This window comes from Neomonachus schauinslandi, chromosome 14 (assembly GCF_002201575.2).
Source record: "Neomonachus schauinslandi chromosome 14, ASM220157v2, whole genome shotgun sequence".
Taxonomy (NCBI): Eukaryota; Metazoa; Chordata; class Mammalia; order Carnivora; family Phocidae; genus Neomonachus; species Neomonachus schauinslandi.
The window spans coordinates 86,576,071-86,588,317 of NC_058416.1; the positions used below are offsets into that span (position 1 = coordinate 86,576,071).

General features: G+C 47.2%; 2 protein-coding genes across 4 annotated transcripts in view; both read left to right on the forward strand.

Moving 5' to 3' along the window:
• ATP6V0A2 (ATPase H+ transporting V0 subunit a2) overlaps positions 1-6,597 on the forward strand; it is a 40,776-nt gene extending 34,179 nt beyond the window's left edge. The window contains exons 18-20 of one of the 2 annotated variants that reach the window (XM_021698490.1): positions 1,301-1,418; positions 1,852-2,023; positions 3,066-6,597. In XM_021698490.1, the coding sequence (XP_021554165.1) occupies positions 1,301-1,418; positions 1,852-2,023; positions 3,066-3,165 (390 nt within the window). In that variant the 3' untranslated portion in view covers positions 3,166-6,597. Of the gene's footprint in view, positions 1-1,300; positions 1,419-1,851; positions 2,024-3,065 lie in introns of those variants that run through there. The other variant, XM_021698491.2, reaches the window with a different exon arrangement.
• Positions 6,598-7,289: 692 nt separating this feature from the next.
• DNAH10 (dynein axonemal heavy chain 10) overlaps positions 7,290-12,247 on the forward strand; it is a 130,706-nt gene continuing 125,748 nt past the window's right edge. For both annotated transcript variants that reach the window (XM_044921325.1, XM_021698501.2), the window contains exons 1-2: positions 7,290-7,503; positions 10,040-10,114. In XM_044921325.1, coding sequence (XP_044777260.1) covers positions 7,290-7,503; positions 10,040-10,114 — 289 coding nt within the window. The remainder of the gene's footprint in view (positions 7,504-10,039; positions 10,115-12,247) is intronic.

Here is a 12,247-nt window from a genome sequence, read left to right on the forward strand (position 1 = left end):
GGAGACCTGCCTGACACTGGCTTCAAGGCGAGTCTGCTGACTGGCTCACGTCAGGACAGGAGCCATGCTAGCTCCAGGATGATTGGTTTCCAGGTCTCCAATTCCAAGAATTCTGGGTTGGTTTTTCTTTGAAAGTTTGTTTTACATTCTGAAGCCAGTTGGCCCCACGATTTTGGAACCTTGGCCACAGCTAGCCCTGAGCTTATTTTCTTCAGTCTTTCGGTCAGAGAGAAAAGCACTCTGGGCTGATTGTTATATTAGGAAGAATCCCAAGGAAGTACTGTGACTGCCTGGCGGGGGTCACTTGCCCTCCCCATATCAACAGCAGCTCTAGTAGTCTGCACGGGCCGCCATAACCGCAGAAATCGACTGCCAGAAGTCCAGGTTCGAGATGTTGGCAGGGCCGGTTTCTCCCGAGGCCTCCTTCCTTGGCTTGTGGATGGCTGCCTTCTCAGTGTGTCCTCACAGGGCCTTGTCCTCTGTGGGCATGTGTCTGTTCTTGTAAGGACACCCACCCCTATGACCTCTCTTCACCTTAATGACTCCCTTCAAGGCCCTATCTCCAAACACAGTCACACTGGGGGTTAGGGCTGCAACACAGGAATTTGGAAGGGGACACACAGGTCAGGCCCATGACAGCTGTGGCTGGGGGATGGGGTGAATGGTGGAAGAAGCAGGTTCCCCACAGAGAAGGGAGGCACAGTCCTGGGCAGATACAACTGAGCCATTTCTGCTACTCTGGTTTGCTTCGTGTTCTTGGAAACTTCATTTGGCCATCTGATAAAGACTAAACAAAATTTCTTAGAATCAACATTTTGTAATTATGATGTAATTTAGTGTTTTGATTTGGGACGACTAATGATTCATAGGATCATAAAAAAGACCAAGAAGCAGGGCTGGAAAGAGTGTTGGAGGCCTCCTTCACGGGGTCATATAGCCTTTTTTGCCGTCAGGGGCTCCTCTTCACAGTTTCTCCTTGTTGGGCTTGCATGTGTCTCTCAGACATGCACAGTTTGTCAGAGTCTAGCTCCTGAGTCACACTGGGCTGTGAGGACAGTTCCAGTCCAGTGCCCTGTGGGAAACTGAGGCCGGGGGAGCCACTCTGTCGGTCTGTGGTAGAGCTGTGAGTAGAGCTCAGATCTTTGATTCACTGTTCCTCATGCTCTGGCGTGTTCTCCCCACCATCCCAGAGGCCACTTCTCTCACCGAGAGCGTGGGAGTGAGAGTGGACCCACGGGTAACTTGTGGGAGCACACGGGCAATATACCGGATCTAACACATGTTGTGTGATCTCTCCCAGTTTAATTTTGGAGAAATATTAATGACCCAAGTGATTCATTCCATCGAGTACTGTCTGGGATGCATCTCCAACACCGCTTCATACCTAAGGCTCTGGGCTCTCAGTTTGGCTCACGCACGTAAGTTTTCGCTTAGACCTGCAGTTCCCCAACTCTATGCTGAGACACCCCACAGTGCCACAGTGAACCCCTCGGGAGGCACTGTGGGAAATTTCACATTTCTGAGGGAAGCCCAGTCCCATCTTTCAGATGCTGTGCGAACTAGTATTGTGTGGGGACAGAGCCAACCCGACCCTGGTTTGGGTTAAGCTCTCTCATTGGCAGGCAGGCCTCAGATTTCTCTGGCATGCCCCATCTTCCTCAGGGTGTGAGATGATCAGGGGCTGGTTAGCTTTTACACGAGAAGCAGATTACATCTGGATTATGTAAGTATGTATATTATTTCGTGGATAATAATTCAGAATTGTCAGAAGGAAACCTGGTCCCACGAGCTAATTGCAGTGACTCAGTGTGTGTAAACAGAAGTGAACTCTGCTAACTGCCTCCCTTGCAGAGTTATCCGACGTCCTGTGGACCATGCTGGTGCGTGTGGGCCTCCGAGTAGACACCACTTACGGAGTCTTGCTGCTGCTACCAGTTATCGCTCTCTTTGCAGTTCTGACAATTTTCATCCTTTTGATCATGGAAGGCCTTTCTGCATTTCTTCACGCCATACGCCTCCACTGGTGAGTGTGTAATTTAGCTTTGAAGCTGTTATTTAAAAAAAAGAACCCCTTCCCCACATGTATATATATATAACCCCACACAAATATGGCCACTTAATTTGGGCTGGTTCTTGCCTTCCCAACACTGGGATCTAGATTCAGATCCCCTGAGTTAAAATTGTATTTTGTTTCTGAAGTATTATCACTGACCAGTAAAAGTTTATGCTTGCTGAATACCTTTGTATATTTAATACTTTTAACTCATTTGGGGTCTGAAAGGTTACTTTATCTTATTGTAAAATAAAATTCTTACATATTTCTTAAATGGTTTCTAGGATGTGTCAGATCAGTTGTCTGTGTGTGAAGGTGCCAGGCTGGAGAGAGGGGCGTGTCTGTGTGGAGTGCGTGAGGTGGTGTGATGGGTTTGTGTTTCTATTATACACCAAGAAAGGCCACATGGGGCAGGGTGTGTGTGTGTTTTATTTAAGTAAAAACATTTGTGCAAGATGTACGGAATGGGGCGCCTGGGTGGCTCAGTTGGTTAAGCGACTGCCTTCGGCTCAGGTCATGATCCTGGAGTCCCTGGATCGAGTCCCACATCGGGCTCCCTGATCGGCAGGGAGTCTGCTTCTCCCTCTGACCCTCCCCCCTCTCATGTGTTCTCTCTCATTCTCTCTCTCTCAAATAAATAAATAAAAATCTTTAAAAAAAAAAAAAAAGATGTACGGAATGGAAGCAACTTCAGCACAGGAACTTTTTAATTTTTTTGTTTTTTATTTTTATTTTTTTTAGAGATTTATTTGACAGAGACACGGCGAGAGAGGGAACATAAGCAGGGGGAGTGGGAGAGGGAGAAGCAGGCTTCCTGAGGAGGAGGGAGCCTGATGCGGGGCTCGATCCCAGGACCCTGGGATCATGACCTGAGCCGAAGGCAGATGCCCAATGACTGAGCCACCCAGGCGCCCCTGTTTTTTTGTTTTTTAACTTCTACATGTTGTTTTAAGAAATGTAGGAAATGTTACAATCTTTCATTAATAAACTGAATTTTTTTTTTTTTTTTTAGGGTAGAATTTCAGAACAAGTTCTACGTTGGTGCAGGCACCAAATTTGTTCCTTTCTCATTCAGACTACTTTCGTCGAAATTCAGTGACGACATGGCATGATCGCGTTGCCGTATCTAACAAGCTGTCAAATTTATGGAGAATTATCATGTTACAGAATTTCACTTACGTCAGAGTTACGATAGGAAAAATTCCGTCTTCATTGATTGCCTTATGATATAGCCAAATCATTCTGTAAGATATACCTCTTCCTCATGTTAAATATTTTGTAAAGTTTATCAATTTCAGATAGATAAATTTCTTTCAGTTTTTACGATGAGCAAATATAAGTTAAGGCCAAAAGTTATGTTAAAGTTATTTTTAAAAATATAGGCTTGGAGGAGAGAAGCGGTTTTGAATGGCTAAGTGAAAATGGTCTTAGATACTCAATTCCTTTTCACTTTATTAGAAAAAAAAAGTTATTCTGTCACTTGACATTGTCAGATAATATTTTCCAACAGCTGAAGTTTAGTTTTTTAAAAAAATTTAATGACGGATAATCAAAAGATTCACATTCTGCTTGATTAAAAGTATGTAAACATTTTTTTATTGTATGCTATCTAGAACTGCAAGTAGGGGATTGTTTCTACAATTTTGCCTTGTTTTAATAATTGGGGAAAATGGGATAAAATAACGTACAACAGATGGTTATCACACTTGTATATTTTTAAAAATATTCTTACCCTGTTATCCTTATATAAAACCGATTATGATAATTGTAATGTTTGAAAGATAAACTGTATACTGAGCCTTAAAACCCAGTGTGACTGTAGAAGATACAATATGGATGTGATTTGAACTTCGAGACCAGCTTGGCTGATGTTACTGATGTTACTGAACCAAAAGGGGTTTATACTGAGTGAAGGGAAGAGAAAAAGTAGTGTTTTGTATATTTTTATAACAAAATATAAATTAAGATATTTTACCATGAAGAGATTGCACCTGTCCTTGAGAATAGATAATTATAATTTTTTACTTTCAGACTAATTCTAAATAAAGGTCTGATAAAGGTATTTAGAGTTAAACTTTCAAACACTATTCGGATCAATTGAAAATTAATTCTTATAATCTTTAGTTTAAATCTATTCACTTGACATTTAGTTTTGAATGAATTTGGGTCAGTCCTACTGAACATTTTAATCGGTGCAGACAGCCCCTGACTTAACAGTCATTTGATTTAATGAATTTTGAATTAATGATGGCATCAAAGCGATTAACACATTCAGTAGAAACCGTACTTGGAATTTTGAATCTAGACCTTGTCGCGGGCTTACGCTCCGCGGTCCCATCCTGTCCCGCCTGTGATGCTGGGCAGCGGCCGCCGCTCCCCGTCAGCCACGCGATCACGAGGGTCACAGACGCCACGTGCATCGTCTGTCACCGTCAGTGCCTAGTCAGGTGATTTTGTCCAGCGGGAGGCTCATGTCAGTGCTCTGAGCACGTTGAAGGTGGGCCGGGCTGAGCTGTGGTGGCCGCTAGGTGAGGTGTGTTTTTCACCTGATGCATTTTCAACTTAGATGAGACCCCATCGTAAGTCGAGGAAGATCTATATTCTTGTAAATTATGTTCATTTTTCATATTTTACTGTAATTGATTTTAGGTAACTGTTTTCAAAAAGAAATCTGCAGTGTTCTCACTTTCTTAACATTTTGAGGAATGCACATGAAAAGGCCTGTTTGTCACCATACACCTTCACCTGGCTAGTGGCAGAGTTTGGAATTTTCATTCCAAGCTGAGCTTGTGGTTGCCCCAAATCTAAGCATATCTTCTCAAGTAATGTCAAGACCTGTTTGCTGAGAGGCAGGAACTGAGCACGCTGACGTAATTGTGACTCCACCATTAAACCTTTCTAAGTGTAGTAAATGCTCCATGCCGCTTCTGGGAGCTGTTACCCAAAACCAGTTTGGAGTGGCTGGGTTTTGTTCCTCCTATTACAGTATCAAACCTAAAACGATGCTGATGAGACTCTGGGAATTGATTCTGTTCTCAGAGTTGTTTCCCTGGAAAGGTGTATTGTTGGTTGGACACTTCTTTTGGGGGAATACAAAATCTCAGTAATGCTGCCGAGGTTGCAGACTTGTCCCCCACCAGTTGGCATCTTTATTACTTTATTCCAAGGAACTGTGGTAAGAAAATGGTAACTAATCCATCCCTAGGAAACCCCCAATTTCAGCGCACTATTAACTGATTAGTAAACAAGAGACAATGTGGTGTCTGCTGGAATTTTTTAGGGCCCCCTCTGGTAACTTGTTATGGGCCAGTTGGTAATTCTAAGTAACACCTCTTATCATGATATAGAACAGAGAGGGAAGAGTCATTTTTTAATTGAAACCTATGTAATAGTATTATATTCTACATAGTTATATAAAAGAATGTATTAATAGTCTAACATCTGTGAACTCTCTAGAAATAGAGTTTGATGGTGTCTTTTAGGCACCGGGGACATTTTTTTTTTCCCCTAAATCTATAGGTTCCAATGTCATGTTACCAGAGCGGTTGCTGTGCTTTGTTTTTAAGTTGTTTGGTAGAACCATTACACATACAATTTTCAAGACCGACTCCATTCCCTTAATAGCAAATATCCAGAGGAAAAATGGTCAATTGTCTGGATGATGCTAAATATCTGTTTATTTTCCTAAAGAGGACATGTCATGATAAATGGCATGACGGCCACATTTTCCAGTTTTCATTCAGGTGTTCATTCTCTGTGTTGATGGAGTCCTAAAATAAAAATCCAAGGGATTTCTTCAGGAAACAGAATTTGATTTCATCCTGCAAGGGTAAGGAATGTCCTCATGGTGACATAATTGTGATCAGTTAAGGAGCTCAAAGGTTGTTCTGATGATCACGGTGAGCTTTCCATTCATCACAGATTGGACTTTAAAGAGCCTCACCTTTCACTGAATGCCACTGTGTCCTCATTTCCTGAGTGGGTATTTTATAAAAACATTCTGTTCTCAGTTTTCAGTCTGCAGTAGTTTAATAAGCCATAGAATATAGCTTAGGTAACTCATGATATTTATGAGTTAAATATTCAGATATTTTCGGACCTGATTCATTTTGGGAAACAAAAAACTTCTATAACTGTTCTGCAGTCTGCATTTAAAAACAGTAAATTTCTTCATTAAAATTTTAAAGCCAAATTTGCTTGCATGCCATCTCGTTCATCTCCGGTAAGGTTATTAAGAAATCTTACTTCAGGATGATGAAAATAAGGCAGTTCCAAGTAATAGTTTTCTAACAGCCAGGTCATTGATGCTGAGCTTTGGTTTAGAATTGTAAGAAATACTTCGAACATTCCACTTGTTCCTTGATGGGAAAATCCAACAGGAAGGCTAAGTTCTTAGAGTCAGCCTTGTCATCTAGAGACTCAGCTCAGTGAGGGGGAAATCACAGTCACTAAGTTAAAGCTCCACAAATGCACGAAAGGACAATTTTGCATCTTCCTATCAGTATTGAACTTCCTTTTACTAATGAAAAATAAATATATTTTTAAAAACATGGGTGTTTTTGCTTTATTCATGGCTGGAAGGCCAAAACACTTGGCCCCTTCCCTGATCCCAAATGCCAGAAGTCACTTGTCCCTTCTTGGGTCACTGTCCTCCCTGATCCTGTGTGCAAGGGTGAACCTGCCCCTTCTTGGAACTCTTCGAGAAGTATTTGCTTTTCTGAGGCCCTTTGATCCATAGTGGCTGGGGGCTCAGGCAGTTAGTCCCGCCTCGCCTCTGACTCTGCGCGTGCCACCTCCCCTTGCCTCTTCCGTCACCTCGCTGGTCTCGGCCTGCTTAGCGGCACCATGGGCGGGACGCTCGCCCGCGGTGGAGAGGATCCCAGCAGGCGGCCCCGGGGTCCGCAGTCGGCTGTCCCGGGCAACAGCGCTCCGGCGGCTCCTGGCCGTCCTCGTCCCTGCGCGTCCCGGGAGCGAGCGTGCTGCCGGGCTGCTCCGCTCGGTTCTCCGGTGGGACGGGCGGGCCCGGGTCCGGACGGGGCCCGGCACCACCCCCACCCCCTCCCCGGCCTCCCGGTCCGCGCCCCTGGGAGCGCGGGGGCTGGGGCGGGCGCGCCCCGGGACCCCGCGGACGCGCGCCGGGTGGCCGTTGCCGGGGCGCCCGTTGCCAGGGGCGTCGTTGCCACGGACGCCGCCCGTCGCTGGGCTCCTAGGGCGCCATCGGGCCCTGCGCGGCGCCATGGACGACCTGCGGGTGCTGTGGATGCGCGACCGCGTGTACGCGGCCTTCGGCATCACAGACCCCTGGCTCTTCGAGGAGCTGCTCAACCGCAACGACGGCGAGGTCGAGGACCTCATCCTGCACTTCCTCAACCAGACCAGTGATGAGGAGGGCGCCTTGACGCTCTTCTTTTACCGCAAGGTGGTGCCCGAAGAGGTGGAGGTGGAGATCGGTGAGGCTCCCCGACGCGGCCCGGACTTTCTGCGGTTCGGCGGCTGCTTTCCGAGCGGCGAGCGGCGTACCCTGACACCTGCTTAGCCCAGTGTCCCCCGGCTGGATGTCCCTGTTCTTTGTGGAAGCAGATTTCAGTCCCCGGGGTCATTCCTGGACCCTCGAAAGGGTGCTCGGAAGTCTGCCTTGGACTGTGACCTGTTTCTGTGCTGTCTCTGACTCGCTTCCCCGTTCTTTCCCTCCTTTTCTGGCTCCTCTCCACCGTCACCACGTCATGAGGATGCCAACGCATCCCCCGCTGAGCATCCTGTCCTTAAAGACTCACAGCTGCCGATCCTGGAGTCACCAGAATGGTGTTGGGTTCTAGACAGAGGTGGGGAGGGCGGCCTCCTCCCCAGCTCTGTGGCTCACACTGTCACTCTCTGCTTATGAAGACACTTGGGAAGTTTTATTGGATTCTTTATGGCGCTCTGGTCTGTTCACAGGACCTGGAGTGGGGCCAGTGCATGCCCCTCCATCCCTCTTTTCTTTTTTTAAAGATTTTATTTATTTATTTAATTGACAGAGACAGTGAGAGAGGGAACACAAGCAGGGGGAGGGTCAGAGGGAGAAGCAGGCTTCCCGCCGAGCAGGGAGCCCGATGCGGGTCCCCGATCCCAGGACCCTGAGATCATGACCAGAGCTGAAGGCAGTCGCTTAAGCAACTGAGCCACCCAGGCGCCCCACCATCCCTCTTTTCTATTTCTGTCCTTGCCCCCAGTTAAGATTTCTCTCTGCTCCCAGTTAAAAATTATATGAATGGAGACAAATAGATGCTGGTGTGGGTGGTGGTAGGAAAGAGGGGTGTCTGTAACTAGTAGCAGCTAGCCCAAGATGCTGTTCCCATCGGTAAGTGTGTATTTCTTAAAATAAAATGGAATCAGGCTGTATATGTCATGTAATGACTCACTTAAATTTTAAAAAATGACACTAAGTATTACTGAAGGGCATTCTCTTAAAAATTCACATGACATAGAATTATACAAAGTAGGGCGCCTGGGTGGCTCAGTTGGTTAAGCGACTGCCTTCGGCTCAGGTCATGATCCTGGAGTCCCAGGATCGAGTCCCACGTCGGGCTCCCTGCTCAGCAGGGAGTCTCCCTCTCTCTCTGACCCTCCCCCCTCTCATGCTCTCTATCTCATTCTCTCTCTCAAATAAATAAATAAAATCTAAAAAAAAAAAAAGAATTATACAAAGTAAAAAGTGAAAAAGCAAGCCTTCACTATCCCTTAAGTCCTACTCCCATTCCTGTAGGTAACCACTATTGTTAGTTTGTCGTGTATCCTGCCAGATCTTTCCCTGAATCAATCAATCATCTATATCTTCTCTATATAAGTTTCTAAAATCAGTCATACTATATATATTATTTTGTGACTTGCCTCCCTCAAATGCATCTTGAGAATTTTTCATGTCAATACCTATAGAACTACCTAGCTTTATAGGTTTTTAAGTACATTGATATACCACATTTTATCCACTCCCTAATTAATGAACATTTATTTACCTTTCCATAGTATTTTTTTCACAAACAAGGTAACAATGCACATCCGTCTTTGCACCCTGTGTATTTCTGTGGGAGAGGTTTATAAAAGCAGAATTGCTGGTTTCCTAGGTGTGTGCATTTACACGATGGATAGGCTGCCAGACTGCTCTGGAGAAAGGGCCTCTTGGCCCACACCCAACAGTGGCCAGGTGCCTGTTAGCCAACAGTCCTGCCAACACTGGATATTGTCAGTCTTTTTAATATCTGCCTATCCCATAGATGAAAGGGGGCTGCACTTGCTTAATCTATAGTACATTTTTTAAAAGAATTATTTATTTTGGGGGGGGGAGAGAGAAAGAGAGGGAGCGCGCAGTGGGGGCAGGTGCAAAGGGAGAGAGAGAATCCTGATGCGGACTCCCTGCTGAGTGCGGGGCTCCACCTGGAGCTTGATCCCAGGACCCTGGGATCATGACCTGAGCCCAAGGCAGACCCTTAATGGGCCGAGCCACCCAGGTGTCCCCTATATTACATTTTAAATAATAATCAGTGGAGTTGAGCCTCTTTTTTATGCTTGTTGATCACTTATATTTCCTGGGGCTGGTGGAACCATCTGATCATTCTGCGACCTTGACCTTCATCTCCTGGGGAATTTGCACAGATCCTCCTTTGGTGCCACTTAAAGTTGTCTGGGGTAACTGGAACATTCCGGTGTGACTATTGGTTCAGAAATTGGCGCCAGTGCAGGAGGAGCAGGGAGGCAGAAGGCTCCAGACGGGCAGGTGGCAGGTGTAACAAGCCCGGGAACTCGCACCCGAGGCCCGTCTTAACGCGAGAGGAGCAGGTCTCCCCCGCCCTCCAGCGTCTTAGGGTGCGGGGCGGGGTCGCGAGGGGAAGGGGCTCCCGCGTCCTCGCCCTGACCTCGCCCGGGGGACTGTCGCAGAGCAGTGGCCTCACGTGTCTCGTGTGGTGGGACAGCCACGTGTTACTCTTTTCTTCCATGCTCGAGGCGGTCAAGAGGGCGACGTGCCGGTGGCGACCGAGGAGGAAGGCGAGGAGGAAGCTCAGAAAGTGGAGTCGGGGCGTGAGTCAGGTGAGGGGCGGGGCTCCTCCGCGACTGGGGGGGAGGGGACCGGTGTGGGGTACCGAGCGGGGTGCTGGCTGTCCGCCCTCAGCCCTGAGGCCCCAGTGGGCCGTGCGGGGGTGGGCAGGTTCCCGGGGAGCACCTGCCTTGCCCCTCGGGCCGGGGCCTCTCTTGACTTGCACGCGCATCCCTCGTGGCTCTGCCTCCGTGGGGCCCAGAATCTTCCTGTCCTTACTCTTGTAAAGGCGACAGCCACCAGATTTAGGGGCTGCCCTCTCCATGACCTCCTCTTTCACATCCGCAAAGACCCTCTTTCCAAATAGCGTCCCCTTCTGAGGGTCTGGGCGGCGTGACTTGGGGGGGGGGGCCGCACCCTTCCACCCAGTACAGTGCAGGGCCTGGACCCCCCAGTCCTGTGCAAGCCGCGTCTGGGAGCTCTCGACCCGCGGTGGGCACTCTGTTGTGTAGCCGCGGCTTCCTTCCCGTTGTGCCAACCACACGCGCCGCTGCTTTGGGCTGATCTGAGGCTCGACTGGAGGCTTTCACTGCTCCTCAGCCGACACGTCCGAGCTGGAGAAGTTGCTCTAAGTACCCCTGAGCGGCCCGACCTGCTGGGCCTCTGCAGGCTCTGTGTCTCGTCTAGGGGTGCGGTGGCTTCAGCTTCAGGCTTTGACCCAGTTCTCCCGCCTCACCTTTTCTTTTTCTTTCTTTTTTTGTTGTTGAACGATTTCATTTTATTTCTAGTGTATTTCTACTCTTTATCTAACGGAGCTCTCTTTTTGTCCTCATTCCTGAAACTTTTTATTTTACCCTTTTTGGGGGCGGGCAGTTGCATGTATTAAGTTTTTAAACTTAATTTCAGTATAGTGTTATATTAGTGTCAGGTGTACAATATATTGATTTGGAACCTCCATACATCACCTGGTGCTCCTCAGGACACGTGCCCTCCTTCATCCCCATCATCTGTTTCCCCTGTCCCCGCACCTGCCTCCCCTCTGATAACCATCAGAGTGTTCTCTATAGTTAAGAGTCTGTTTCTTGGTTTCTCTCTCTTTTTTCCCTTTGTTCATTTGTTTTGCTTTTTAAATTCCACATATGAGTGAGATCATAAGGTATTTGTCTTTCTCTGACTTATTTCACTTAGCCTTCTACTCTCTGGCTCCATCCATATTGTTGCAAATGGCAAAATTTCATTCTTTTCTATGGCTGAGTAATATTCCATCGTGTATATATACCACATCTTTATCCGTTCATCTGTCGATGGACACTTGGGCTGCTTCCATAATTTGGTTATTGTAGATAATACTACTAGGAGAGCATGTATCCTTTTGAATTAGTGTTCTTGTATTCTTTGGGTAAATGCCCAGTAGTGCAATGGCTAGATTGTAGGGTAGTTCTTTTTGTTTGTTTGTTTAAAATCAATTAATTAACATAATGTATTATTAGTCTCAGAGGTAGAGGTCAGTGATTCATCAGTCTTATATAATACCCAGTACACAGATCACGTACCCTCCTTAATGTCCATCACCCAGTTACTCCATCCCCCACCCCCCTCCCCTCCAGCAACCCTCAGTTTGTTTCCTAGAGTTAAGAGTCTCTTATGGTTTGTCTCCCGCTCCGATTTATTTTTAACTCTTTGATGACCCTCCGTACTGTTTTCCAGAGTGGCTAAACCAGTTTGCATTCCCACTAGCAGTGCACGAGGGTTCCTTTTCTTCACATCCTCGCCAACGTGTTTTTAATTGTAGCCAGTCTGACAGGTGTGAGGAGGTATCTCACTGTGGCTTTGATTTGCATTTCCCTGAGGCTGAGTGGTGTTGAGCATCTTTTCATGGGTCTGTTGGCCCTCTATCGGGGGCAGCATTCTTAGCCAGGGGTGACTTGGGCCCCCATGGGGCATTTGGTGATGTCTGGAGACATTTTAGTTGTCACGACTGGAGGGTGGGTGCTGCCGGCATCTGGAGGGGAGAGGCCAGGGATGCCACTGAACATCTTAAAACGCACAGGACAGTGCCCGCAACAAAGAATGATTCAGCCTCCAACACCAGTGGGGCCGAGACTGAGAAAACCGTGTTCCGGGCCGTGCACGTCCCCAGCAGAGCTAAACGGCCCCCATGCCACACTTACCCTGTGATTCACCTG